The 27918-nt window shown below is 51.4% G+C and overlaps 2 protein-coding genes across 15 annotated transcripts in view; both read left to right on the plus strand.

Moving 5' to 3' along the window:
• Window positions 1-27918, plus strand: part of LOC146822518 (uncharacterized) — a 266233-nt gene that overhangs the window by 65063 nt on the left and 173252 nt on the right. The gene's annotated exons all lie outside the window — the stretch shown is intronic.
• The window catches only part of LOC146822519 (uncharacterized), a 237470-nt gene continuing 230949 nt past the window's right edge, over window positions 21398-27918 (plus strand). For 8 of the 14 annotated variants that reach the window (XR_014963323.1, XM_085613639.1, XM_085613636.1 and 5 more), the window contains exon 1: window positions 21408-21499. Coding sequence is in view for 5 of the 14 variants with exons in the window: in XM_085613649.1 (XP_085469775.1) it covers window positions 21419-21499 (81 nt within the window). In the remaining 9 variants the exon portion in view is untranslated. Of the gene's footprint in view, window positions 21500-27918 lie in introns of all 14 variants that reach the window. The other 6 variants (XM_085613645.1, XM_085613644.1, XM_085613648.1 and 3 more) reach the window with 4 other exon arrangements.

Below are 27918 nucleotides of genomic sequence, written 5' to 3' on the forward strand. Positions count from 1 at the left end.
CTTCAAAATCGTCTTGTCCTTGACGTCATTCTGGCCGATAGGGGCGGAGCTTGTAGGGTCATCGGATCAAGTTGCTGTGTTTTCATACCAGAAAACGCGCCGTCAGTATATAAAGCCATAACTCGACTTCATAAGATCGTAAGCCAGATACACCAGAATCCAGGCACCTGGACTTGGTCCGGTTGGTTCTGGAGCGTGTTGTCAGCCTGGGGATGGAGGATCCTATCCTTCCTAGGTATTGGCTTTCTCATACTATTCAGTTGCTGCTTGTGTCTACAATGTGGGCCAGCGATTTGTGGTCTGTGTGCCACATCGTGTATCCCGCCTTCAAATTTTCATTCAAGATCCCGGAAGAAGAAAGAAGAACAAATGATGCTATATGAACAGATTGATGGATTGATGAAAATGGATATTTCATAAGGGTCCGTAGGGGACAAGGAGGGAATGAGGAAATATGAATTTTATGACCAGTTATGTCCCCTATCTTAGACCCCAACGGCTCCATGTACATGCTATAAGTACATGTATGTTCCCTCCAGTTCCAGCTATGAAGACGCAAATACATGTGCGTCCAACGTCAACATGTCCTCTTTCAGATCCGCCATGAATGGGTCGAATATTCCATTCCTAAGTATGATTGGCCACCGACTTTATATGGTTCACTTTTCTAGTTTTACAGTTCAGGCGAGTAGGCCCTGAATTCTGTCATCAAGCCTTTTCCTGCTTCTGCCTCTGAAATGCTCCAGCCTGGACCTGCATCCGTGTCCATGAATTTTGTCTTACTCCCTGCGCGGCTAGCGGTGCCTGACGCGGCCTGTTGCCTGCCAAAAACTGTATTCAGCCTTCAAGTTATCTGCTCCGCTCCTCATCCAATGCATTCCTGTCTAGTAGTTTAGGTAAACATCCTTCCAGCTACCGAGCAAAAGGCTCGGCCTCGCTATCTCTATGCAAGTAATTCATAGCTCCTGTTACCATGGAAGATTCCTGCCCCCTCGCATCTCATGTAGACACATAGACGCTTGTACATGCACTAACAGTCAGTATAGAATAGATTCCGTCCGAGAGACCTTTCCTTTTGGATAAAACAGTTCCTTAAACAAAGATATTAGATACGATTTGGGATTAGGTTGACCTGACCCCCCAGACTTCTGTCTCCATATGTAGAGCTAAATGTCAATTCCCCTTCACCCTCTAGTTGCACGTCAATCACACGTCAATCACACGTCATGCGGCTGCGCGCGCATCTCTGCCAAATATTTCTGCTGACACTGCAGGATTCTCTTATGGATCCACCCACTTGTGACATCATTTTAAATGACGTTTCTAGTATACGCCTGTATTTACGCCTATTTTCATTACGTATGTGTATTCTTATCTGTATTATCAGCTGTTACGCCTCCTGCATCTGTCTTAATGCAATGCTTTTCATATATATATTGTTACTTGTCAATAATGTATTGCCTATCCCTTCCTGAACCTTCGTGGTGATGGAATAAGATTGCCTGGTTCGAACTATAATTCCTTTGTAAGGAATAAAGCCCTTTTCAGAACCTCTAATACCACGGATTCTGCCTCTTATTTTGACTGAGTTATTCTTACTAGACTTTACCGCATAAAAAATAGTACAGGTAATTTAAATATTTACCACAAGATGAAGAAGGTCTTCCCCAAAGGAAAGGTACAGATCTAGAAAATGAAGAGTATCTGCAAGGAAATGCGACCCTTGACTTTATAGTGTTGAATGTCAAGCCCATACACAATTTAGGTCCATCCTCAATCACAGTCCTGCCAGTAAAAGGGAACTTGTGTGTCAGAAAAGAAGGCTCTGTACATTTGGGGCACAGCGAGTGTAACACTATACTGGTGTTTAAAGACAAAGGAAAGTCTTACTTCAGAGCATCATGACACACCTACTTTATTTGTGGCCAGACAGCCTATGTACAACTGCCCTTAGACTGGGGTGGGACGTGCTACATATCATTTCTTCTACCACCCGTTTTCTTGGCCCCATCGAACTATCATCAAAATCTCCAACTAGCACTTATCAGACACAGACGAGGGCTCGATGCCTCCGGCATTGACCAGACTGAAACAGCTTGGGAGCAATATACAGATTTCAACAAAGGATTCTTTTTCTTCATAGGTCCCGTCCAGAATAGTAAACTTATCCGCAGACTAACAAGGATTCTAGAAACAGTTGCTAATGAGACTGCATCAGCCCTGGGGAACTTGACCCAGGAACAGTCTGCTATGAGAATGGTCGTTCTTCAGAATCGTCTTGTTCTTGACGTCATCCTAGCGGATAGGGGCGGGGCCTGTAGGGTCATCGGTTCCAGCTGTTGCGTTTTCATACCTAATAACGCACCGTCTGTATACAAAGCAATAACAAGACTCCACAAGATTGCCCAAAGCATACACCAAGACCCAGGCACGTGGACTTGGTCCAGTTGGCTCTGGGAAATAATATCAGCATGGGGATGGAAAGTGTTGACAGTCTGTGGACTAATACTACTGATGATATTCAGTTGTTGCCTATGTCTGCAGTGTGGCCCGGCCATTTGCGGCCTGTGTGCTACTGCATGTGTTCCACATCCCCATTTACAGAGCATTGAAAATGGTAAAATAATGCTGCAAGAACAGATTGACTGTCTCATGAGAATAGATATGACATGAGGGTCCACTAGGGGACAAGGAGGGAATGAGGAAAATAAAATATCATGAGGCCTATGTGTCCCCGTGTGTTCCCCACCACTCATGTGCACATACATGTCACCTATGTATTTCCCCTCCATGGCCTGTCTATCATGATGCTTATGCTATAACGTGGCCTGCCATAATCCAGTCTCCCATGAGAGAAACGACAATTCTGCTCTGAGGCCTAAACGTTTTGCATCATGTTTTCCCGCATTTCCATTATTGTGGCTCAGCCAGAGCCGAAAAGAGGTTTCAGGCCTCAGAACGCTCTGAAAGCTGTAGCTGCGTATCCTTGGCCTTGCACACTTGGGCCTCAGCCAAAGGGGCCCTGTCCGAGACAGTATTGAGCACGGTTATCTGCTTACTCCTACCGAAACCACATTCCTGCCTGGAGAAGGAGGGATAAACATAACCCATCTGCAAAGGAGAAAGCCTAGCCTTCCTGTCTCTTTTTGTGCGATTACAAAGCTCACGTCAGTGAAAAGCCCATAGCCCCCATGTAAGACTTCAGCAGTAAACAAAGAAATAAATGCCACATTGGCTCTTGGTGATGGGCAACCTATGTCACGAATCAGTCCCTGCTCCAGACTTTAGATATCAGATAATACAAGATGTGCTGGTCGCCCTGACACTGAAGGCCTCATTTTCAGACTCCAGACTCCCCGGTTGCATAGCAACCCTTTCACACGTCAGTTACACGTCATGCTCGAGTTGAGCACAAGTAAGGCAAAGTTCCAGTAAAGTTCCAGCTGATCACGCAACCCCCTCCAGGCATCCACCCACCTATGACACTTACCTATTATCATCAAGTGGACGCCCACCTTCACGCCTACTTACACACCCACATGCTCTTATCTCATTCTCTCTTGCTCCGCCTGAAGCACTCCTGCTTATGTATATTATTACAAACATATATATACTGTACTCTGTGAATAATGTTTGAGAATATCTTTTTGAGAATCCTGGTCCTGATCCCTTGTGGTGATGGAACTATTCTCCCTATAACTCGAGTTATTTGATTAAAGCCCTTGTTGAACATGATACCACAGACTCAGCCTCTTGCTTTATGCATGATCATATTGATATTATAGAAATTCTGAGCGCGTAATATTTTATTTACGACATAACAATGTTGTAGAAGAGGTAGAGGAGGTGATAAGTTCTGAACTCCCTACCAGGGTACTTGACTACGCTTCAGCTGTTACTACTCTAACTACCGATCTTACCCTCTCTGATAGGTTTCTCCCGCTCTAGCTCATGCAAGAGCCCCCGGTGGTAGTGGGGATGGGCCTAGGTGAGTCTCACAGCCTAGAGGATGGGAGACAGTAATCGAGAGCTGACCTAGGGCCCGAGATACTTCAGCACAGTCCATACATGAGATTGCCTCTACCGACCAGGTTCTGAAGGGCCGAGATCCACATAAGACTATAGCTGATCTGAGGTCCGAGGTAAATTTTCTAAAAAAAGGCAGTCCAAGAGCTAACGGAACAAATCAAATTGCTAGTAAATAAAGGTGATATAGAAGCCCAACCATCTTAGCAGCCTCCTGTAAAATCGTTGACCCCCACCACTACCCTTGATAGTCCAATTGTTCCATCTCTAGTATCTGTTGCAAATTCTATCAGCAAGAATCCCTCTGACCCTCTGGAATACTATGTCCTATGCCAACATTATTCACAGTCATACACCAGTCCAGCTGCCATCTTGTGGTCTCCCAATTCCTCCCTCTTTGATGCTCGCCTCCATCGGGATATACCCTGTAGGCGAAACTCACCACAAGGGCCCCTAAGAGTATTTTTTGGACCAATGTCCACAGATTATCATCTCCCGTGAGCCATGAAAACAAAGACTTCCTTATTAACAAAAGTATACATTGGATACGCCATGTGAGGGGGTGCCACTCAATAATCAGGGAAGTCATTTGTGGGGCAAAAAGGATTAATTGAATCAATTCCTTGACAGACTGTATTGAACTGCTCTTTAGCGATGCAAACCTGGCCCATGATCTAATCGCACTGGATGCGATCTTCAATCCTTCCACTTACACTGGGATACAGATGAAATATCGCTCACTAATGCACCCATTGTTGTCATCTAGTCACTGCCTGATACACCAGCAGAGCCCCGATTCGTATTTTGATGCAAATGATTGACTTGTACGCCAAACTTTGCTCTCAGGCTCTTTAGTATTCCTTCCACTTCACTTTCCTACTTTTCTGAGACAATATGCACAGATGTTCCAACCTTACCTTTAGCCACTGCCCTGCGCACTACAACTGGTGATGGGTGCCTGACCGCATCCACTGGCTCTTGAGGGGGGCAGTCACCTGGGTCACCGGACTGGATCCTATAGAGGAGAATTGGGAGAGGGTGAAAATCCTGTAGCTTTAGCCAATAGAGTTCACACTACTAAACTCTCTTTACTGTCATGGAATGTTGGCGGGGTGACAACCAAACTCGCACTTGCCCATTGGACCAATATGTAGAAAAGTATGACATCTGTATTCTACAAGAAACGTGGTCTCCTTCGCCCATCTTTATCCCAGGGTACATCACATTCCATCGCTCTGCGATTAGTAATAAATCTGTGCACCCAAGCGGAGGTTTACTAATCGTAATCAAAATCGACCTCCACTGTTCTGTTAAAGAACTTAAGACCAGCAGCCCAGACATACTGGCAGTCCAGATGAGGGCAGAAGATGGGTTGGGGGTTGATCTTTTTAATGTGTACGCCAGAGCAACGAAAGCGGGAAGCACATCATCCACCTTCAGGATTTGGGGAATCCCTTAGATGCAAAAGATACTCTATTGCCATTAATAATCACAGGAGATTTTAATGTCACTTTTGAACTGCTAGGGCAGGAGGACTTGTGTGGAAGCAAGGAGGAGGAGGAGCTATGACTCATTCCCCCCTGGATCTTACTCCTATCAAAAAATGGCCCAAAACGGCACTGCAGCTTAATGCAATAACTCTTAAATTTGGTTTGAGGGCTACTAACGGGTGAACCAACTATGATAAGTTAGGTGCAAATACTTTTAACCGGACCACCAATATGAGCTGAATTGATTATTTTCTGTTAGACCTGAGATTATGGCCCAAAGTTGTTCACATGGTTGTAGGGTCTACTACGGATAGTGATCACAATCCCCTCGAGCTAACCCTAATCTCTCCCTGGGCTAGACGCCCTAATTCGTCTGATGCCACTCTTGCCACCAGGGTGATTCATTCTACCAATGATAACAAGCGGCTTAAAGGGGCTCATGTAGCAATGGACCCAGAGAAGTTAGCTCTAATTAACACCAACTTGGAGGCCTGTACTAAATTGATGCTCAGTCTGACAGAACCCCTGGGTGAACTTGCCAAGATTGCTGACTGCCACACTAACTTTTTTAACTTGTTGGCCACTTATTTTAAAATACAACGATACTCTCAGGGTGGGAAAAAAGTTTAAAATCGCAGTTTGCTTGGTTCACACGAGAATACAGGGACCTTAGAACCCATTTGGCCTCCGCAATCCGATCAAATAACGTAATTCAAGTGAGGGAAACCAGGCGAAACTACAAGAAGTGATTCTCAAAGCCAAAAAGTATTGGGAAGTGGAGCGTTGGTCACTGATCAGCGATGCTTGGCTTTTAGTAACTAGGGATGAGGAAAACAGGTCCCAGTCACCTGACAATAATATTGCCGTCGAGGAATGGCATCGCCACTTCTCGTCTCCATACACTGGAGGGCCTGTTACTCCTAACGGAGACCCAACAGTCGATTATGACAGCTCTGAGATTGATGGGTTCTTCTCCTTAGCTGAAATAAGAACCAGTATTAATGCAATTATTGGATCCAAATCCCCCGGTCCGGACGCTATCCCTGGCGCCTTATTTCTCAGTAACACTGAGAATTGGTCATTGTATATCCTGGCCCTGGCCAACCGAATAGCCGCCGGTTCCGCAATTCCGTGGAAAGGGGCAGAGGCAATCCCAGTGTCCAAGAAGGGTGATCGCTCACTGCCCTCGAACTATAGACCTATTAGTCTGATCGACAGTGCCCAAAAGGTCTTTGGCTGAGCACTTCTTACAAAAATCCAAGTTTGGATAGAAGACAACAACATTCTGACCCCTTTTCAAGCCGGGTTTAGACAGAAAGTCAGCACTATCTATCAGGTTTTCCGTTTCCTATTACTAACTTGGAAGACAGTGACAATTTCTCAGGGAGGCGTATACGTAGCTTTTATTGATTTACGGTCTGCTTTTGACCTTATCCCCAGACACAAACTCTGGTGTTTCTTGAAGGAAATGGGTATCCCACCTGAAATTTTGTCACTGACCGTTCGCCTGCATGAGAACAACTATGCAAGGGTATGTTGGGGAAACCAGGGTAAATTCTCAGACCCGATCAAGGTCGACCGAGGGGTCCGACAAGAATGTGTAATGGCCCCCACTCTCTTCTCACTCTTCATTAATGGTGTTGTCCAGTTTCTTGCCTGGAGCCCAGCCGATGCACCGACCCTGGGGGGGACAAGGTGACAACCTTACTTTTTGCAGTCAACACTTTGATCGTTTCCAAGACCCCGAGTGGCCTGCCACCCCTCCTAATATGCTTTGAGTCTTTTTGCGCACAAAGAGGTCTGGAGATAAACACTGCAAATTCCAAGCTCTTAATGATTAACCCTCACCGATTGTTAAAGGGAAAGCTTTTTCTAGAGGGAAAACCATTAGAGAGAGTGAGTAACTTTGGTTACTTGGGTATCACTCTCTCCAAAGACCTTTCCTGGAGACATCATGTTAAGAGGCAGAACCTCCAGCTAAGGTGCATCTCAGGGGCTTTGATCAAGGAGCACACTATCTCATCGAGCAAGCCACTAGCTGCTCCCCTCTGCACTTACCATCACAAAGCAGTAGGAGCAGCTCTTTATGGGGCAGAACTCTGAGGGTTAAAAAAATTGGATGCACTCTTAGTGACCGAAAATAAATTTCTGAGATCACTTTGCTCTCTCCCACAGAGTAACCCCCTGTAACCGCTGAGATTTGATCTGGGTAGATTCTCAATTGTCCAAAAAGCACAGCTACACCTTGCTCATTTGGTTACGCTTAAAAAACACCCCTGAGCTACAACCATATGCTGCTGCTTTGGATGAGGTATCCACATTAAAGATAATGGGGTAACCCAGTAACCCTCAGAACCTGGGAGTATATGTGAAACACAAACAGTGGTTCTGTTGGGAGTCATGTAAGCTTAGTTTCTAATGTACTTAATACACTTAATAAAAGTCATAAGTATTTCACTAATAATTCAATGAAGGGAACTAAGCACACACATAACAATGAAAGAAGTTCAGAAAATGAATTCCTTTTTTACTCTTTGTATACATCAAGAAAATATATATAAGGCTGTCCAAAGAAAATAATAAAACACGTGGACTGTGAAGCAATTAGTGACTGATCGTGTTTAGTGACATGGTGCTGTACAAAAATAACACATATAACACATATTTACACAGATGGACGAGATTTTACAAAAGAAGTCCAACATCAGATACATAGACCACAGCAGGATATAGTATTCCTTATTCTAGTTGTGGGATTGCGTGGACAAGTTGAACTAGCAACGTCGACGTTTCGACCCTAAGATGTAGTGCAGATTTGTAAGCATCTAAAGCGGGTCTTCATCAGGACAGGAAGGGATATGACAGCCTAGTGACACGGAAGTGTATTGAATGGCTTCCCTGTGCCTTATTCGTGGAGGTGTCAGCCGACACCCCTCAGGGTCGTCTGTTCTTTGAAAATACTTCTGGACGAGGACGTCTTTTCCTGATTACTCCAATGCGTGGCGATCGCTTTGGCGGCACCCAACCCTATTCCACCGGCTGGTGATGAAAATTTAAACAAATCCAAAGTATTTTCAAAGAATAGCAAGGTAACTGTTTACGCTTCAACTTCTCCAACACCCAAATACCTTGACTCAATCGAATGTCTATGTCGCGGTTACCAAGTTGAAGCCGTAGCTCCCGGCAAGAGTCTGTGATGATCTTCAGGTCCTCACACCAACCTGTAGTGCAGTCTTCCAATAAGATACATTGTAGAAGCCATCTTTCTTTATGATACCAAATGCAGTAAGCTTCTAGGCCCTGTTAAGTTGACGTGAAAATCACTGCACAAGATGCTTGCACTTTTCCTTTGCTTCAGAGAAACGGCTTTAGTAACGCAAGGCTTGCTCGAAACAAGATACGTGACAAAGGAAGATGTTCGCTTAGACACAAACATTTCAGCATATCCCATTTCGCAATATTTCTGGTCATTTCTATTTTGTTGCAATTATTAACTGGAATTGTACCAGTCTGATATCTTACATTACAGTGGAAAGTCCCAGAAACTGCCTACTTGGGACACGTGGTCAGGAACGGAGCGACCTTTGACCCTGTCCTCAGGCAGGTCGCCCCCCTAGCCGCCACGCGGTCCTCCCGTGATGCTGCCCTGCTGATACTGCTGCTGCCCGCTGCCTGTGTTTCTAACTGTGCTACTACGTAAGTCCTGCCCCTCTGGTTCTGTATCTCCTGTGTCCACCTGCTGCCCGTTGTACTTGATCTCCCCCACTGCTGTGCCTCTGTGCCCCCTCCCCCCGTTTTGCTTTTTGTGTCCCTCTGCCCCGATTTCACCTCTGTGTCCAGTCTCCCGTTTTTACTTCTGTGTCCACCTGTTGCCCGTTGCACTTGATCTCCCCCACTGCTGTGCCTCTGTGCCCCCTCTCCCCCGTTTTGCTTTTGTGCCCTTTTGCCCCGATTTCGCCTCTCTGTTCTGCTCCCCCGTTTTACCTTTGTGCCTTTCTCACTCCCGCCGCTGCTTCCCTGCGGTCCCGCCCCCTCGCTCTTCCCATTCGCCACCCCGCACCCGCCTCCCAGCTGCTCCTCCCTCCCACAGCCCTTCATATGGAGGCCACGCAGCGGTGAAGGGAGCGACCTTTGACCCTGTCCTCAGGCAGGTCGCCCCCCCAGCCGCCACGCGGTCCTCCCGCGACGCTGCCCCGCTGATACTTCTGCTGCCCGCTGCCTGTGTTTCTAACTGTGCTACTACGTAAGTCCTGCCCCTCTGGTTCTGTATCTCCTGTGTCCACCTGTTGTACTTGTTCTCCCCCACTGCTGTGCCTCTGTGCCCCCTCCCCCCCGTTTTGCTTTTTGTGTCCCTCTGCCCCGATTTCGCCTCTGTGTCTTGTCTCCCGTTTTTACTTCTGTGTCCACCTGTTGCCCATTGCACTTGATCTCCCCCACTGCTGTGCCTCTGTGCCCCCTCTCCCCCGTTTTGCTTAGTTGCCCCTTTGCCCCGATTTCGCCCCTCTGTTCTGCTCCCCCGTTTTACCTTTGTGCCTTTCTCACTCCTGCCGCTGCTTCCCTGCGGCCCCGCCCCCGCTCTTCCCATTCGCCGCCCCGCTCCCGCCTCCCAGCTGCTCCTCCCTCCCACAGCCCTTCATATGGAGGCCACGCAGCGGTGAAGGGAGCGACCTTTGACCCTGTCCTCAGGCAGGTCGCCCCCCCAGCCGCCACGCGGTCCTCCCGTGACGCTGCCCCGCTGATACTGCTGCTGCCCGCTGCCTGTGTTTCTAACTGTGCTACTACGTAAGTCCTGCCCCTCTGGTTCTGTATCTCCTGTGTCCACCTGCTGCCCGTTGTACTTGTTCTCCCCCACTACTGTGCCTCTGTGCCCCCTCCCCCCATTTTGCTTTTTGTGTCCCTCTGCCCCGATTTCGCCTCTGTGTCCTGTCTCCCGTTTTTACTTCTGTGTCCACCTGTTGCCCGTTGCACTTGATCTCCCCCACTGCTGTGCCTCTGTGCCCCCTCTCCCCCGTTTTGCTTTTGTGCCCTTTTGCCCCGATTTCACCCCTCTGTTCTGCTCCCCCGTTTTACCTTTGTGCCTTTCTCACTCCCGCCGCTGCTTCCCTGCGACCCCGCCCCCCGCTCGTCCCATTCGCCGCCCCGCTCCCGCCTCCCAGCTGCTCCTCCCTCCCACAGCCCTTCATATGGAGGCCGTGCAGCGGCTGCGCCGCTGGCGTGCCGAAGGCACGCCAAAGGCGAGCCTGTCTGTGCCCGTCTGCGCCTGGACCGCGCCCAGCGCCAGAACCCCTGGCCCCCGCCGGAGCCAGGCCACTCGATTAAGGTATGACTCCTCCGCCCTCAATGCCCGCCTGCTACCAAGCCACCCTGAAGCGCACCCACGGACCCTTCACCTGTCAAGCCTGCAAATACACCTGCCTCCGAACCTGCAGACCACCCGCCGAACCTCACAACAACAACCACCTCAAGTGCATCCTCCTCAACACACGCTCCGTCCACAAGCACGCCGTCGAACTATGGGACCTCCTCGACACAACAGCACCGGATGTCGCCTTCCTCACGGAAACCTGGATGAACGTCTCCTCGGCCCCCGACATCACCATAGCCATCCCGGACGGCTACAAGATCACCCGGAAGGACCGCGTCAACCAAACCGGAGGAGGAATCGCCATCGTCTACTGGAGCACCATCAACATCACGACCATCACCGAAGACACACTCTCTGCCGCCGAACACCTACACTTCCAGATTCACACCGACCCCAAGACCACCCTTAGAGGAACGCTCATCTACAGACCCCCGGGCCCATGTACACAATTCAGCGAAACCATCGCCGACTTCATTAGCCCGCACGCCCTAGCATCTCCAGAATACATCCTCCTAGGGGACCTGAACTTCCACCTGGAGAAAAACAGCGACAACAACACCACCACCCTGCTCGCCAACCTCGCCAACCTCGGACTCAAGCAACTGGTGAACACCCCACCCACCTCGCTGGCCACACGCTCGACCCCATCTTCTCCGCCAGCAACCACGTCTCCTTCAGCCACTCCACTGAACTACACTGGACCGACCACAGATGCATCCACTTCACCTTCAAAAAGAACACATCCCACCACCGCACGCAACAAATACCCCGCAGACGCTGGAGCAAAATCACCACAGACCAGCTCCTCTCTTCGCTGAGCCAGAACCCGCCAGCCTACACCGCCGACACCAACGACGCAGCCCACAACCTCGCACAGTGGATCACCAACTGCGCCGATGACCTCGCACCACTGAAAAAACCCCCAGGCATGACCGGCAACAGGAAAACCTCATGGTTCACAGACGCCCTCAAAGAATCTAAGAAATCCTGCCGAACCCTCGAAAAAAACTGGCGCCACGAACAAACTACAGTTAACATGACAGCCCTCAAGAACGCCACTCGCGAACACCACCAGCTGATCCGCACCACCAAAAGGATATCATTCAAAGAACGACTAGACAACAACACCTACAACAGCAAGGAACTCTTCAACATCGTCAAAGAGCTCTCCAACCCCAGCGCCAGCAAAAACGACATCACACCGTCACAAGAACTCTGCAACTCCCTTGCCACGTTCTTCCACCGAAAGATCGCAGAAATACACGACAGCTTCGGACCCCAGACTCCGCCTCCAGTCACCGAACAAGCGACCCCTACCACCACCCTCAGCGCCTGGACCCCCATCAGCACTGAAGACACGGCCAACATCATGAACTCTATCCACTTCGGCTCCCCCTCCGACGCATGCCCCCATCATATCTTCAACAAAGCCGACACCATCATCGCACCCCATCTCCGGAACGTCATAAACATCTCGTTCGCGTCAGCCGCCTTCCCCGAGAGCTGGAAGCATGCAGAAATCAACGCCCTTCTGAAGAAACCCACAGCGGACCCCAAAGACCTCAAGAACTTCCGCCCCATCTCTCTTCTTCCCTTCCTGGCCAAAGTCATCGAGAAGACCGTCAATAAACAGATGACAGCTTTCCTCAAGGCAAACAACTCGCTTGACACTTCCCAGTCCGGATTTCGAGCCAACCACAGCACCGAGACTGCCCTCATCGCAGCCACCGACGACATAAGGACCCTAATGGACAACGGAGAAACAGCCGCCCTCATCCTCCTGGACCTCTCGGCAGCCTTCGATACCGTAGGCCATCGCACCCTAATAACCCGCCTCTTCAACATCGGGATCCCAGGAAAGGCCCTGGACTGGATCTCCTCGTTCCTCTCTGACAGAACCCAGAGAGTCCGCCTCCTTCCCTTCCGCTCAGAGGCCACAGAGATCATCTGCGGCGTACCCCAAGGCTCCTCGCTCAGCCCAACCCTCTTCAATATCTACATGAGCCCCCTCGCCGCCATCGCATGCAAACACAACATCAACATCATCTCCTACGCCGACGACACCCAGCTGATACTCTCCCTCACCAAAGACCCAGCCGCTGCCAAAACCAACCTCCAGGAAGGAATGAAATACGTTGCAGAATGGATGAAACTCACGTCGCTCGACTCCTGGTGGCCCACAGCACTTGGCTCCGCGCTGACACCCTCGGACCACGCACGCAACCTGGGTTTCATCCTGGACTCCTCCCTCACGATGACCAAGCAAGTCAACGCCGTCTCGCCCTCTTGCTTCAACACCCTGCGCATGCTCCGGAAAATCTTCAGGTGGATCCCCACCAAAACCAGAAAGACCGTCACCCAAGCCCTCGTCACCAGCCGACTGGACTACGGAAACGCCCTTTACGCAGGAACCACCGCCAAACTTCAGAAACGACTACAACGCATACAGAACGCCTCCGCACGACTCATCCTCGACATCCCTCGCCACAGCCACATATCCGCCCACCTGAGAAACCTGCACTGGCTCCCCGTCAACAAGAGGATCACATTCAGTCTCCTCACCCACGCACACAAAGCCCGTCACGGGCCCCGAATACCTCAACAACCGCCTCTCGTTCTACACTCCCATCCGCCAGCTCCGCTCCGCCAGCCTCGCCCTCGCCACCGTCCCACGGATTCGCAGAACCACCACTAGAGGAAGATCATTCTCCTACCTGGCAGCCAAAACATGGAACTCCCTCCCCGCACACCTACGAATGACCCAGGACCATCTCACCTTCAGGAAACACCTCAAGGCCTGGCTTTTCGAGCAGTAGCAGCACCCCCCCCCACCCATCTGTCAAGAATTCCTGTCATACGAGGGGAGGAAAACGGTAACCAGCGAAAACGGACTACATCTCCCAGGATGCTTAGCGGTTGAGAGGTTATGTAAACAGGAGAGCTGTTACATAACTCCAGGAAAACACGCCCTTATGTAAACAGGAGAGCTGTTACATAACTCAAGGGAAACACGCCCTTATGTAAACAGGAGAGCTGTTACATAACTCAAGGAAAACACGCCCTTATGTAAACAGGAGAGCTGTTACATAACTCAAGGGAAACACGCCCTTATGTAAACAGGAGAGCTGTTACATAACTCAAGGAAACACGCCCTTATGTAAACAGGAGAGCTGTTACATAACTCAAGGAAAACACGCCCTATAAAGGGAGGAACCGGGAGGTACAACGCTGTCGGATATTGTGTTCACACCGACGTACCTGCTTCGTGAAGAGCAGTGTTCCGGAGTGGTGCTCCAGTAAGGCAAGAACGGAGGTAGGTCGAGTCGTTACTCCCTGGGCCGTGTCTTGCCCCATCGTCACCTGTGAAGGACCCGGAAGCTCTACCGGTCAACCATTGAGCTTCGCTTTTTGACTCGGCTGAGTCCAAGCGCAGTGGCGCTTTTGCTGGTTGGAGTCGTAACTCCCAGCCCGACCAGAGACACAGGGACTGCCAGCTGTAACGCACACCAGGAGGTGTTTGCCGCGTTACAGACTCGGAAGTCCACAGGATCGATCGAGCGGCTGCTCTCGGTTCAGTCTTCTTGCTTGTGATTGGGGTATCGGTGACGCATCACCAGGAGGTGACTCCGCGTCCCGGTGCAGTCTGAGGAAGAGGTTGAGCGGCTGCTCCCTTCAGGTAGAGACCCCGGCTGGGTGTTTCCCTGACTCCTCGATTCTCCCCAACACTCTTCGTGCCCCTCACAGCCTACCGATTGGCATTGTCGGCCATTTCATTTCTGCCCTCTGTTGGCATACGCCGGGACCGGCGTATATGCAGAGGACGGTTAGGACCATCCGTGCTGTGGGCTGGTAACGTACTTAGCCTGGAGGATTCCAGTGACTATAACTTTTGTTTATTCTTTGTATTATATTTGCCTTCATTAAAACAACTAACCCTTCACTAGTGGTTGCGTCCTCACATTGTCGTGTCTGTTAAACGATCCTGAGACGTTCAGGGCGTTACACCATCCCCCCTCAGCACCTTGAGACCCTCACAGGTGAGTAGCGCGCTTTATAAATGTATTGATTGATTGATTGATGTTTCGGACCTTAAATGATATAGCACTGCTTAGGTCTTTGCTAATCGGTCAAATTAACTATGCTTCATTTGTACTACGTATGATATGATGCTACATCCTTTGTGGTTTGGGCCTATAAAAACTGTCAGACACGTCACCTCTTTGGACAGTCAGTGACTTTGCTGATGTCTCCGTGCTGCATGTTAATCCACTGTTTGTTGGTCTCCAATAAACCTTTCCATCTTTTGTGCTGAGAGACGTATGTGTGGTATTATTTCTTATTTCAGCTTCTACAACATGACGTAGCTGAAGATCCTCGCCAATGTTACAAAGTAGACTCACGCGTAGAACGGCGTTCCAATTAACCTATATTGTACAAGAAGACTGCGGTTGGTGCTTCCTCTTCAGCCAGCATCCAACTCACCAATCAATAACCCTTAAAACATGACAACACTAGAATGCAGGCCCTACCAATTTAAGGAAATATTACCTAGTCAGCATAACTATTAACTTACAACAGGGAGCAATGATAACGTCCGATTGTTGAAATCTGCTTTTTTTTTTTGCAGTTTTATATAGCGGTGTAATGTTGCGCGACGGACCGAACCATAGCCCGAGGGTCCGCGCGCGTGTGTCAGGGTCTCACCCCCCCCTTGCGTAGCCGGAGTTGGGTGCGCCCGACGTCCCCTCGGACGGCACGCACTAGTGCTAATAAAAAGCCCAGGGCTCTGGGCGTGGCAGGCATTGCACTGACCACCACTTGCATACCTGTGTGTACCGAGTGTCATTATTTCCAGGCCCCGGGCCCAACATTACACTGGCGACGAGGTGGTCCCGCCACCCCCTCGAGTAATCACCGAACCCTCGCTCTTGCCCAAGGAGCGGTTCCTGCCACCTGCTTCTGGCCCGGCCCCTGCGCTGCCCTGGCCCCCCCCCCTGGCAGCCCTGTGAGGTCCCCGGCTGGCCCTCACCTGTGTGCCGACGCTCCTGACTGCCTCCCAGGCCGGCGACGACTGGTTCCTCCTCCTCCGGCTGCCTGCCTCTGCTACGGGGCCTGCGCGCGCGGAACGCTGGGACCCGCCTGCCGAATCTCACGCATCTCGCGTGCAACACGTGGCCCGGCCCTGCCGTTCCCCACGCATCTCGCGTGAGGCCCGTTTTCCGGCGAAGGAAGCCCCTGGCTGGCCCTGCACCCCCTCGACGGGCCCCCGGCCCTCCGTTTGACCTGCCTGCCTGCGGACAACGCCTGGGTGTGCAGTGTGCCCCCTACAGTGAGTCGGTGACGCCCCCGGCTGCCGCTCTCTGCGACCATGGCCACAGTACCTCCCCTCGAACCTTTCGAGGTCACCGGCACCCCAACGTCTCAAGCCGCACGCTGGAAGAAATGGGTGGAACGTCTGGAGAACTACTTCGTGGCGGCGGAAGTCGCAGTGGTGCGGAGGCGCGCCATGCTGTTGCACCTGGGAGGTGAGGCGATACATGACATTTCTAAAGACGTGGTGGAAGCTGGGCCGCCCATGACCTACGCCACGCTACGCGACGCCATCACAGCGTACTTTGAACCGTTTGCGAGCGCAGACTATGAACGTTTCCTGCTCCGCCAAGCCCGCCAGCTCCCAGAGGAGTCGGTGGACGTCTTCTACGCCAGGCTCAAAAAACTGGCCAGCACGTGCACGCTCCCCGATGCGGACGACGAGATCCGCGCACAGTTCATCCAAGGCTGCGTGTCGTCCAAGCTCCGTGAACGAGTACTGGAGGCGGACAATATGCCAATGCGCGACATCCTCACGCTAGGCCGCTCGAAGGAACTGTCCAAGGCCAGAGCCGCGCACATGGAACCGAAGCCGGCAGTCGCCATCAAAACGGAACCGGTGTGCGCCATCATGGCAGAGGTAGCGGACACCCGCTCGAAGCACCCCCAGCGGAGGAGCCCGAAGCCGGTCCAATCGTCTCCCAGCCGAGCCTGCGTGTGGTGTGGAGGAGCGACACCTCATAAAGGGGCGTGCCCGGCCCAAGGCAAAATCTGCAGCGCATGTGGCAAGGCCAACCACTTTGCGAGCGTGTGCCTGTCCACATCAAGGAAGAAGCAAGGAGGCCCGCCCAGGAGGGTGAGACAGCTGGCACCCCTGCCCAGCACAGCCACCAACAGCGACATGGATGACGACGACGAAGCGGATGTCGCCTCGGTGCACGTCGTGCGGATGCTCAACACCCTGGCCGCGTCCCCGTCAACCGGACCCATGTGCACAGTCTCAGTACAGGACCAGGCCGTGCCGGCCCTGATCGACACCGGTGCCTCCATCAACCTGATGTCAGCCAGCGTGTACCGGACTCTGAGGAGCGCTCCACCACTCCGGCCCACGAGGGTGCAAGTGTATGCCTACGGCACCCATCGCCCCCTACGCCTGTGCGGGGCTTTCAGGACTGACCTGTCCCACGACACCACTCGGCTGCCAACCAAAATATACGTGTCACAGGAAGGGACGGGATTCCTAGTGGGGTGCCGGACAGCCCAAGACCTAGGCCTGATCCACTTCGCCCTCACGGTCCAAACAAGCAACCTTGACCATCTGGTGCAGGAGCACACAGCCCTATTCGACGGGATCGGGTGCCTCAGAGGGCCCGCCGTACACCTCCACATCGACAAGACAGTTACCCCGGTAGCCCTCCGGCATCGACGCATCGCGTTCCACCTACGACCCAAAGTGGAAGCAGAACTACGGACACTGGAACAAGCGGAAATTATCGAACGGGTAAGCGGGCCCACCCCATGGGTGTCACCCATCGTGGTGGCGAAAAAACCGAAACAGCCGGACGCAGTGCGGATCTGTGTGGACATGCGCGTCCCCAACTTGGCCATCAGGCGCGAGTGCCACCTGACGCCGACCATCGACGACATCGTGGGAGAGCTGTCAGGTTCCAAATGGTTCTCCAAGATGGACCTGAGGTCGGGGTACCACCAGATCCCGTTGCACCCCGATTCCCGCCCAATCACCACCTTTTCCACGCACGCCGGCCTCTGGCGCTACACCCGGCTAAATTTTGGGATCTCGAGCGCCGCGGAGGTGTTCCAGAACATTATCCAGAATGTCCTGCAGGGGCTGGAGGGCGTCTTGAACGTCAGCGATGACATCCTCGTCCATGCCCCTACCCTGGATGAACATATCCGACGCCTCCGAGCGGTGTTCTCCCGGCTGCAGGAACGAGGCCTGACCCTCCACAGAGACAAATGTGACTTCCTGCGCAAAGACATCAGCTTTTTCGGATACCGATTCTCCGACCAGGGGATAGGCCCGGACCCAGATAAGGTAAAGGACATCCACGCGGCCCCCGCGCCTACCTCCGTGACAGCTGTCCGCAGTTTCCTGGGAATGGTCACGTACTGTGGGAGGTTCATCTGCGACCTATCTGACCTCACGGGGCCCCTCCGCGACCTCACCAAAGCCTCCGCCACCTGGGAGTGGGGCCCCGCCCAGCAAGAGTCGTTCCAGAGAACCAAAGAGGCGCTCTCGGCCGACACCACCCTGGCCTACTTCGACCCACGGCTCGAGTCCCAACTCATAGTGGACGCCAGCCAGACAGGCCTAGGAGCCGTGCTAGCCCAGCAGCAAAGATGCGGGGAATGGGCCCCCGTCGCATACGCAAGCAGAACACTCACGCCAACGGAGCAGCGGTACTCGCAGATCGAGAAGGAGGCCATCGCGATCCTGTGGGGGTGTCGCCACTTCCACATCTACCTGTATGGACACCCGTTTGTGGTGATCACTGACCACAAGCCTCTGGTCCCGCTGTTCCAAGGCTCGTCATCACGCCCTCCCCTGCGGATAGAGAAATGGGTCCTCCAGCTCCAAGAGTTCCAATTCACTGTGGAGTACCGACCAGGCGCCCGAAACCCGGCAGATTTCCTGTCCAGACACGCCCGCCCGGCCACGGACATGGAAGCCACGGAGGCGGCCGCTACCGAGGAATATGTCCGGATGATTGTGGAAAGGTCCCGGCCCCTGCCGATGTCCCTCAACGAGGTTGCGTTGGCTACAGAAGGAGACGACTGCCTGCAGATGGCCATCCGAGCGGTCGCGTCTGGAGATTGGAGGCCGCTCCAAAGCCCGTCATCCTTTCGCACGCCCGAGGCTCAGGCGGCGCTGAAAGCGCTCTACATCGTCAGGAATGAATTATCGGTGTCCCCCGAAGGGTGTCTCTTGAGAGGTCCCCACCTGGTGCTCCCCGGCAGCCTCACCCAACGAGCCGCCCTCCTGGCGCATGGCGCTCACCAAGGCATTGTCAAGTCGAAGAACCGCCTCAGGTGCAAGCTCTGGTTCCCGGGACTCGACAAGATGGTGGAAGACACGGTCCAGCGGTGCCCGGTGTGTTTGGCGACCAGCCTACCCGACCCCCCAGCACCCGTGATCACGGAAGAGGGCCCGATCTCGCCGTGGGTGCGAGCCAGCGCCGATTTCGGCAGTCTCCCTGGAGGACGGCACATGCTAGTTGTGGTAGACGACTACTCGCGGTACCCCGAAGTGGAGATTGTCCCCTCAACTGCAGCGGCGGACGTAATCCCCAAGCTGGAAAAAGTCATGGCCACCCACGGACTCCTCAGTGAGCTGCGCACAGACAACGGTCCACCATTCAATGGCACGGAACTGGCCGAGTACCTGCAATCCCGCGGCATTAAACACCGCCGCATCACCCCCCGGTGGCCGCAGGCAAACGGTGAGGTTGAGAGACTGATGAGGACTCTAAACAAAACTATTCAGATTGCCCTGGCAGACGGCGTCAACGTCGAGCTAGCCCTCTACCAATTCCTGCGAGAGTACCGGCTGACACCCCACTGCACCACCGGGGTTCCCCCGAGCCACCTGTGTCTGGGTCGAGCGATCCGGGACACTATCCCGCACCATCCTGTGTGGGAGTCATCACCAGACCCACCCAACCGCTCCACAGAAAATCGACTTAAAGCGAACCAAGAAGCCTCCCGGCGGCGGAGAGCGTCAGACAGCACAATCCAGGTCGGCGACCATGTGCTAGTGAAAGACCGGCACCCCGGGGGAAAATTCCGCCTGCCCTTTGAACTGGCCCCATGGATTGTCACCGATGTACAAGGGAACCTGATCACAGCCGCCAGAGGCGGTGAAAAAGTGACTAGAAACGTGTCGTTCTTCAAGAAAGCCCCGCAAAATGAGGAAGAAGACCTCCCGGAGTTGGAAGACCACTACCCAACCCCATCCCACAGCTCTCGGAAAACCCCAGGAGCGGAAGAACCCCAGAGGGCGGAGAGCGCCGACAATACCCCCTCAGCGTCAACAGGACGGGAAGAGGTGCCACAAGCGGCGCCAGGCCGCCCAGACTCGGTGGAAGCGGGCGGATCAGAGGACATGTCTCTCACCCAATCAGATGGGCGCAGCCAGGGCCAGTATCACCTACGCCCGCACCCGCGACCGTCCCAGAGGTACAGAGACTTTGTGGCCCGCTGTCAGCTGTGGGAGTGAAGGAAGGCTGCCCCTCCAACAACCGACCAAGTAAGACTGTTCTTTTGTTTTCCATGAGACTCTTTAGAGACTGCTAAAGCTGTTTTCGAGTCGCGATAGGCGACGAGTTGTGTTGAGTTTTCAATTCTGGGTAAAGGAGGAATGTAATGTTGCGCGACGGACCGAACCATAGCCCGAGGGTCCGCGCGCGTGTGTCAGGGTCTCACCCCCCCCCCCCTTGCGTAGCCGGAGTTGGGTGCGCCCGACGTCCCCTCGGACGGCACGCACTAGTGCTAATAAAAAGCCCAGGGCTCTGGGCGTGGCAGGCATTGCACTGACCACCACTTGCATACCTGTGTGTACCGAGTGTCATTATTTCCAGGCCCCGGGCCCAACATTACACGCGGGAACTCGACCTGTAGGTATTGGAGCGCTTTACAGGAGCACTAGTTACATTACACAAGAACATATTCATTTTGGTAGGCACAGGCAGATAAAGTGATTTGCCCACAATCACATGAAATTAAACCAACGCCAAGACTCGAACCTGGTTTCCCAACTCCAAAGTAGGCAACTCTGGGCGTTACGCCACACTCGCTTCACTTGTTTCAATACAATGACGCGCACATTGATAAAGACTGTTCTTTGTTTCATAACATGTAAATACACATGGGGTAATAAAATCAAGAAACACTCTGAAAAGAATACATGACTGCTCAGAATGAACCTTCTTTACTAGTAAATAGCGCCATGAAAGCATCGCAACACAAGCCTTGAAGCTGGGAGATCTCAGGAATGCAGGTGTGCGCATGCGTAAGAGGACTGTAATGTGTAGAAGATGAGATCTGCACAAGCTCGCAGGCTGAGATACTTATAATGTGCCGGTACCTCTGATCTGCGCACGCTCAGCGGCTGAGGCGCCTATGATGACTCGTGGAGTAATAGATGATCTGCGCATGCTCAGACGCTGAGACGCGTATGATGACTAGTGGAGTAATAGATGATCTGCGCATGCTCAGAGATGTGTTGTTCCTGTCTGGAAGAGGCTCTTCTTCCGCCGCAGACATTGCAAGGCCGCGGGGCTCGGGGCTGGTAAGGACCCGGCATTTTACTTTGTATATTGACCCTCAGAGAGGGATGGGAAGGATCCTGGGAAGAGAGGAGGAGGAGGAGGAGGAGGCAGCAGAGGGAGGCTACCACCAGCCCTGAGACAGAGGTACAGAGAGAAGAGGGAGTATAGGGAGGGGGGAGGTACTGGGGGAGGAGGCGGCGGCAGAGGGAGGCTACCCCCAGCCCTGAGACAGGTACAGAGAGAAGAGGAGGTATAGGGAGGGGGGAGGTACTGGGGGAGGAGGCGGCGGCAGAGGGAGGCTACCCCCAGCCCTGAGACAGGTACAGAGAGAAGAGGAGGTATAGGGAGAGGAGAGGTACTGGGGGAGGAGGAGGCGGCAGAGGGAGGCTACCCCCAGCCCTGAGACAGGTACGGAGAGAAGAGGGAGTATAGGGAGAGGAGAAGTACAGGGAGAGGAGGAGGCGGCAGAGGGAGGCTACCCCCAGCCCTGAGACAGAGGTACAGAGAGAAGAGGGAGTATAGGGAGAGGAGAGGTACAGGGGGAGGAGGAGGCAGCAGAGGGAGGGTACCCCCAGCCCTGAGACAGGTACAGAGAGAAGAGGAGGTATAGGGAGAGGAAAGGTACAGGGGCAGGAGGAGGCGTCAGAGGGAGGCTACCCCCCAGCCCTGAGACAGGTACAGAGAGAAGAGGGAGTATAGGGAGAGGAGAGGTACTGGGGGAGGAAGAGGCAGAGGGAGGTCACTCCAGCCCTGAGACAGAGGTACAGAGAAAAGAGTGAGTATAGGGAGAGGAGAAGTACAGGGAGAGGAGGAGGCGGCAGAGGGAGGCTACCCCCAGCCCTGAGACAGGTACAGAGAGAAGAGGAGGTATAGGGAGAGGAGAGGTACTGGGGGAGGAGGAGGCAGCAGAGGGAGGCTACCCCCAGCCCTGAGACAGGTACGGAGAGAAGTGGAGGTATAGGGAGAGGAGAGGTACTGGGGAAGAGAGGAGGAAGAGGGAGGCTACCACCAGCCCTGAGACAGAGGTACAGAGAGAAGAGGGAGTATAGGGAGAGGAGAGGTACTGGGGGAGGAAGAGGCAGAGGGAGGTCACTCCAGCCCTGAGACAGAGGTACAGAGAGAAGAGTGAGTATAGGGAGAGGAGAAGTACAGGGGGGGGAGGAGGAGGTGGCAAAGGGAGGCTACGCCCAGCCCTGAGACAGGTACAGAGAGAAGAGGAGGTATAGGGAGAGGAGAGGTACAGGGGGAGGAGGAGGCGGCAGAGGGAGGCTACCCCCCAGCCCTGAGACAGGTACAGAGAGAAGAGGAGTTATAGGGAGAGGAGAGGTACTGGGGAAGAGAGGAGGCAGAGAGAGGCTACCACCAGCCCTGAGACAGAGGTACAGAGAAAAGAGTGAGTATAGGGAGAGGAGAGGTACAGGGGGAGGAGGAGGCGGCAGAGGGAGGCTACCACCAGCCCTGACCCAGAGGTACAGAGAGAAGAGGGAGTATAGGGAGAGGAGAGGTACTGGGGGAGGAGGAGGAAGCCGAGGGAGGCTACCATCAGCCCTGACCCAGAGGTACAGAGAGAAGAGGGAGTATAGGGAGGGGGGAGGTACTGGGGGAGGAGGAGGTACTGGGAGAATGAGAGAATCTGAGGAAGGTGGCACCAGCCCTGAGTTACAACTTAGTAGAGGAGCAAGAGGTACACATAGAGAGGGGAGGTACTGGGAGGAGATACATGGAGAATAAGAGAGTCAGAGAAAGTTACCACCAGCCCTGAGTTATAAGCTAGGAGACGTACAAGAGGTACACATACAGAGGAGAGGTACTGAGGGAAGAGGAGAGACAGGGAGAAGATGAGAATCAGAGTAGGTTATCACCAGCCCGGAGTTACAACTTAGGAGCAAGAGGTACACATAGAGAGGAGAGGTACTGGGGCGTGATACCGGAGAAGAGGAGAATCAGATGAAGTTACAACCAGCCCAGAGTTACCTCTTAGGAGCAAGAGGTACACATAGTGAGGAGAGGTACTAGGGGAGGAGGAGATACCGGCAGACAACACAATAACAATTTACCACTATCCCTGAGTAACAACTTAGGAGAGGAGCAAGACCTACAGAGAGGAGAGGTACTGGGGGTAGAAACAGGGAGAAGAAGAGAAGCAGAGGAAGTTACCACCAGCCCTGAATTACAACTCAGTAGACTCGAGAGGTAGAGGAGGAAGGAGGGGAGAGGCAGAGGAGCAGAAGGAAGTCCTCACCAGCTCTGGTTTGCAGCTCAGCAGGGGGAGGTACAGAGATAGAGAAGGACGTCTCCTCACCACCTCTTCTATCCAACAGATCCACACCTCTCTCTCATAGCTGCCAAGATTTCAGATTGCTTATGTGTGACATTTTCATAATATCAGTGTAAATATGAGTGACACTTCCTTGCAAGCAAAATCAAGCAATGAAGAGGAGGGAAACCTATAAATATCAGAAATTACACCAATTTGAGCAACAAGAAACTCTAATAAGATCCTGAAACTGCTGAAAAGCACCAGAAATGGAAGGGCACTGTCAGACCCGACTGTACCAAACAGGATGTGAGAGGCATCAGCGCTGATGATCTCAGCTGCCTGCTAATAAATTATCATAAATACTCAGTCACTTCGGTCAGTTGACTCGCGGACTCAGAGCGCTGTCTAGCCCACCGCAACTCCTGGCAAACTTCAGGAGAGTGAGAGGCCATGGCACATAGGCTGTAATTTTTTCAAAATACTTTAGCTCAGCTGCTAGCTCTCTAAAATAATTCAAATCAATTTTACTGTAGGTAATAGGCCTGATCAGTTTAATATGAGAAGCTATGCAAATGCGCGAGGTTGGTTGTATTTATTGTGAAAAGCATATATTAAAAGTGACTATGGATTTAATCAGGACCACTGGAATTATGTGGCAGGAGAGGACCAAATTATGTGTCAGTGTTGAGTAAATTATGCAGCAAGAAAAGGCAAATTATGAGGCAAAACGTGGCACATTTTGTAATATCACTTCCATGTTTCATCATTTTTAAACTTGGTAATACTGTATGGGCATTGATTGCACCTCATTAGTACCAGTTTAACACCCAAATATAGCAATAAGCAGCAAAAAAGTGATCAGTCCAGCTTTGCAGAGGGCCTTCCACTGCACAGCAACATGTGACGCCTCGTTTTTAGTAATTTTGTAACCGTTAGAGCTAGAAATAAGAAAAAAACGTCCTAAAATCTGCAGATTATGTAACAGATGATGGATTATGCGGCAAATCTGTAATTATGCTAAAATCATCGCAGTCGAACAATTGTATAGTTCCAGTGGTCCTGGATATAATGTATAATTGCTATTACAGTGCAATAAACCCAGCAGAGATGTATTTTGTTACTCGGTATCTCACATATTACCACAGTACACTCACTTTGGCTCTAGTGATTGGCTTTTGCAATAACATTGATCTCCAAGAACTAGAATGTAATTGGTGTGGCGTTTCTCATGCCAGTTTTAACTATAGTTTTTATAATGGGGACCTGCAATTAAAGGTCACATTTTTCTCCAAAAGAAAAACATGTCGCTTAAAATGCTATGCATAGATTATGTGGATCAAAATCAAATATTCCTCCTGATTTGAGTGAGCATTGAATGAATTCAGAATTGCTAATTAGAGCATGAACAGAATTGTGCCTTTTTTTTAAATAACTTTATTTAATAAGTTTAAGCAGGCAAATTGACAGTGAAACAAGCTCAACCTCGCCCAAGCGTAACCCAACCAACCCTATACCCCAAGGCCCCAGCTACCACAGCCTACATTGAAGGGTAAAGGTTATACCAACACTTCAAAGAAATTCGCCCGCGAGTACCCCCCCACCCTACCCAACTCCCCCCAACGCGCCCCTCCCTGAATTGTGCCTTTTTAAAACATGAGTTAGCAAAAGAGAAGGAGACGGTGAACACGTCTGTCTTCTAGTTATTGACATGCAAAGGAGAAATTATTCTGAAGGGCTGCAGACAGTGTATGCAAACAGAAGCTTGCGTGTGGCTCAAAATAGTGAAGGCAGCCGCATCTGGCCTGTGCACTGAAGAACGATGAGAGATTAGGGCGTGTTCTGTATCCTCAAACTAGCACTCCCATGAGTGTAATGGGAGGCCAAGAACAGCAGAAGCCCTCACTGAGCGTCCCTCTTCTGATTGTAAACACAAGCATGGATTTAATAATCAACATTTGCAGCAAGCCACAGGCCACGTCCCAGATCAGCTAAATTGAAAGTAGTTCATGTTAACGCACACTTGAGTGTCAAAAAACATAATTTATAGATTCGGTATGTATGAGTAACTTGTGATTCTCCGTCCGCTCTCCCAAAGCATTCAGAATCATGCCAAAAGCTACCTAAACCAGCCTGCGGGGGCCAGAGCTCTTAAGCACTTTTTAGTTGCAGAGTGGAAAAATATATTAATAATGTCCTTTAATCACGTCACTCGACTTTATTTATACATAAGTTACATACTAACCTCAGTAGCCAGTACGAGTCTGAAGACCTAGAGCTGAGAGTCACTGAGACCCACAGTCGCAACAAGCAGTTCCAGCAGCCTGGTCCGGTCGCATGGCATCAAGATGAGAGGCAAATGTGACCGTGCAAGCGGTGGCACACTGCAAAACTAAACTTACAAACATACTTCCGTCTGCTCACGCCACCCACTTATTGACTTCAATTCCTTCTCAGGTGGCAAATAGACAATGTTGCGATGGCCTCCACAGGGCTGGAGCCTGAGCCAGTTAGAGCACAGCTGAGCCCAGCCTGGCTGGCACGACAGGAACCACCTTCCGGCAGATGAGATTATATATTGTAAGCAGATGAGATCATTTATTGTAAACAAATAACTCCCAAGCAGATCTGTGCAGTTGTACTGCACAGTGTAGTGCCGTATGTCATACACTGTGCGCGGCTGACTGAGCAGCGCGCGGTCCGTACTTTGCTTAATGTGCACCAATAGCGGTGCTCCTGTCTCAGTTTGCCAGCAACTTCAGGAGACATCAGGCTCTATAAATGTGTGACTTCTCATTTTGCAGCGGTGATGCGGACCACCACACTTAACTGCGTTAGTCTAATGCCTGATGCGTGGTATTTGGCAGGGCTGCCCTATTGGGTGAATTTTACCTCACAGACAACACAGGTTCAAAGAAAGCTAGAGACACCATCCCCCACCTTATTGATACTCTGAACGTGAACTAGCATATTACACAACCAACACACTCCAAAGGCCACATTCTCAACCTTGTATTTTCAACATCACCAACAATCCACTACAAACAACCCATACCCCTGGACTGACCACTTCACCATCATTATCTCCCAGCTCCGTATCCTAACAAAAAACCAAAGTCACCCAAAAGGAGAAGACCATACCATCTCATCATTCAAGACTGCCCTGTGGACAACCTAATTCTTGAACTAACCTCTCACCCTATCAGCTCCACGTCTGCCAACACACAACAAACGTTAACTTTGTTTTTGAAAACTATGTGGACATCCACACCCCAATTACAACATGCAGGTACAAGCGGAATCCTTCAGGTCCCTGGTACTATAAGACTTTGCTGAAAATAAACAATTCATCCACAGGCAGGAAAGAAAATGGAAGCAAACCAGAACTCCTCATGCCATCATGATACTGAAATCTCCTTGCGGCCCATTACCTCCGCTTAAGCTAAGAACTACATCAACACCATCAATGAAGCCACTAACAAATGCAGAATGCTTTTCAAGACAATCAAGCACTGTGTCAACCCCCTACCAGACAAGCCTATTCCTCATTCTACAGAAAAGTGCAATGGTAATAACTTCTACAGTGAAAAAAAACAGACAATCCAGCATCACATCAACAGCACCAAGCCTGCCTGATCTCATAGTCCCTCACTTCACTGTTGAATCCCGCAATTATCATAATTTAATGCCCTATCTCTTGGAGATCTTGCCGACATACTCCACTCCCTCAAAGCTATTTCTTATGAAGATTATGTCTTTTTCTCGTCCTTCATCAAAGTTCTCTCAGGAGATGGTCTCTCACTCCTACTCTTCATTGTCAATGTGTCCCTTGCTCAAGCTATATTCCCAGAAGCTCTCAAGACAGGTCAGATCCTCCCCGTCCTAGAGAAATCTACACTAAACCCTGATGACCTCGCCAATTCCTGGTCCATTACTTACCTGCCATTCAGTAAAGCGCATAGGGCCATATGTACAAGAACAACCTAGTCCATGTACCCACATCACACCTAGAAAATGTGGAAACTAAATCACACATCAAATCAATGCTACAAAATTGCAGGTCAGTATTCAAACACGCTACTGATATTGCCGACCTTATTCTTACACATGACCTAGACATCATGATATTAACGGAAACATGGCTCAACGACTTCTCCTTGCCAATTTTCGACATCTTAGTAC

This window comes from Triturus cristatus, chromosome 6, assembly GCF_964204655.1.
Source record: "Triturus cristatus chromosome 6, aTriCri1.1, whole genome shotgun sequence".
NCBI classification, from domain to species: Eukaryota; Metazoa; Chordata; class Amphibia; order Caudata; family Salamandridae; genus Triturus; species Triturus cristatus.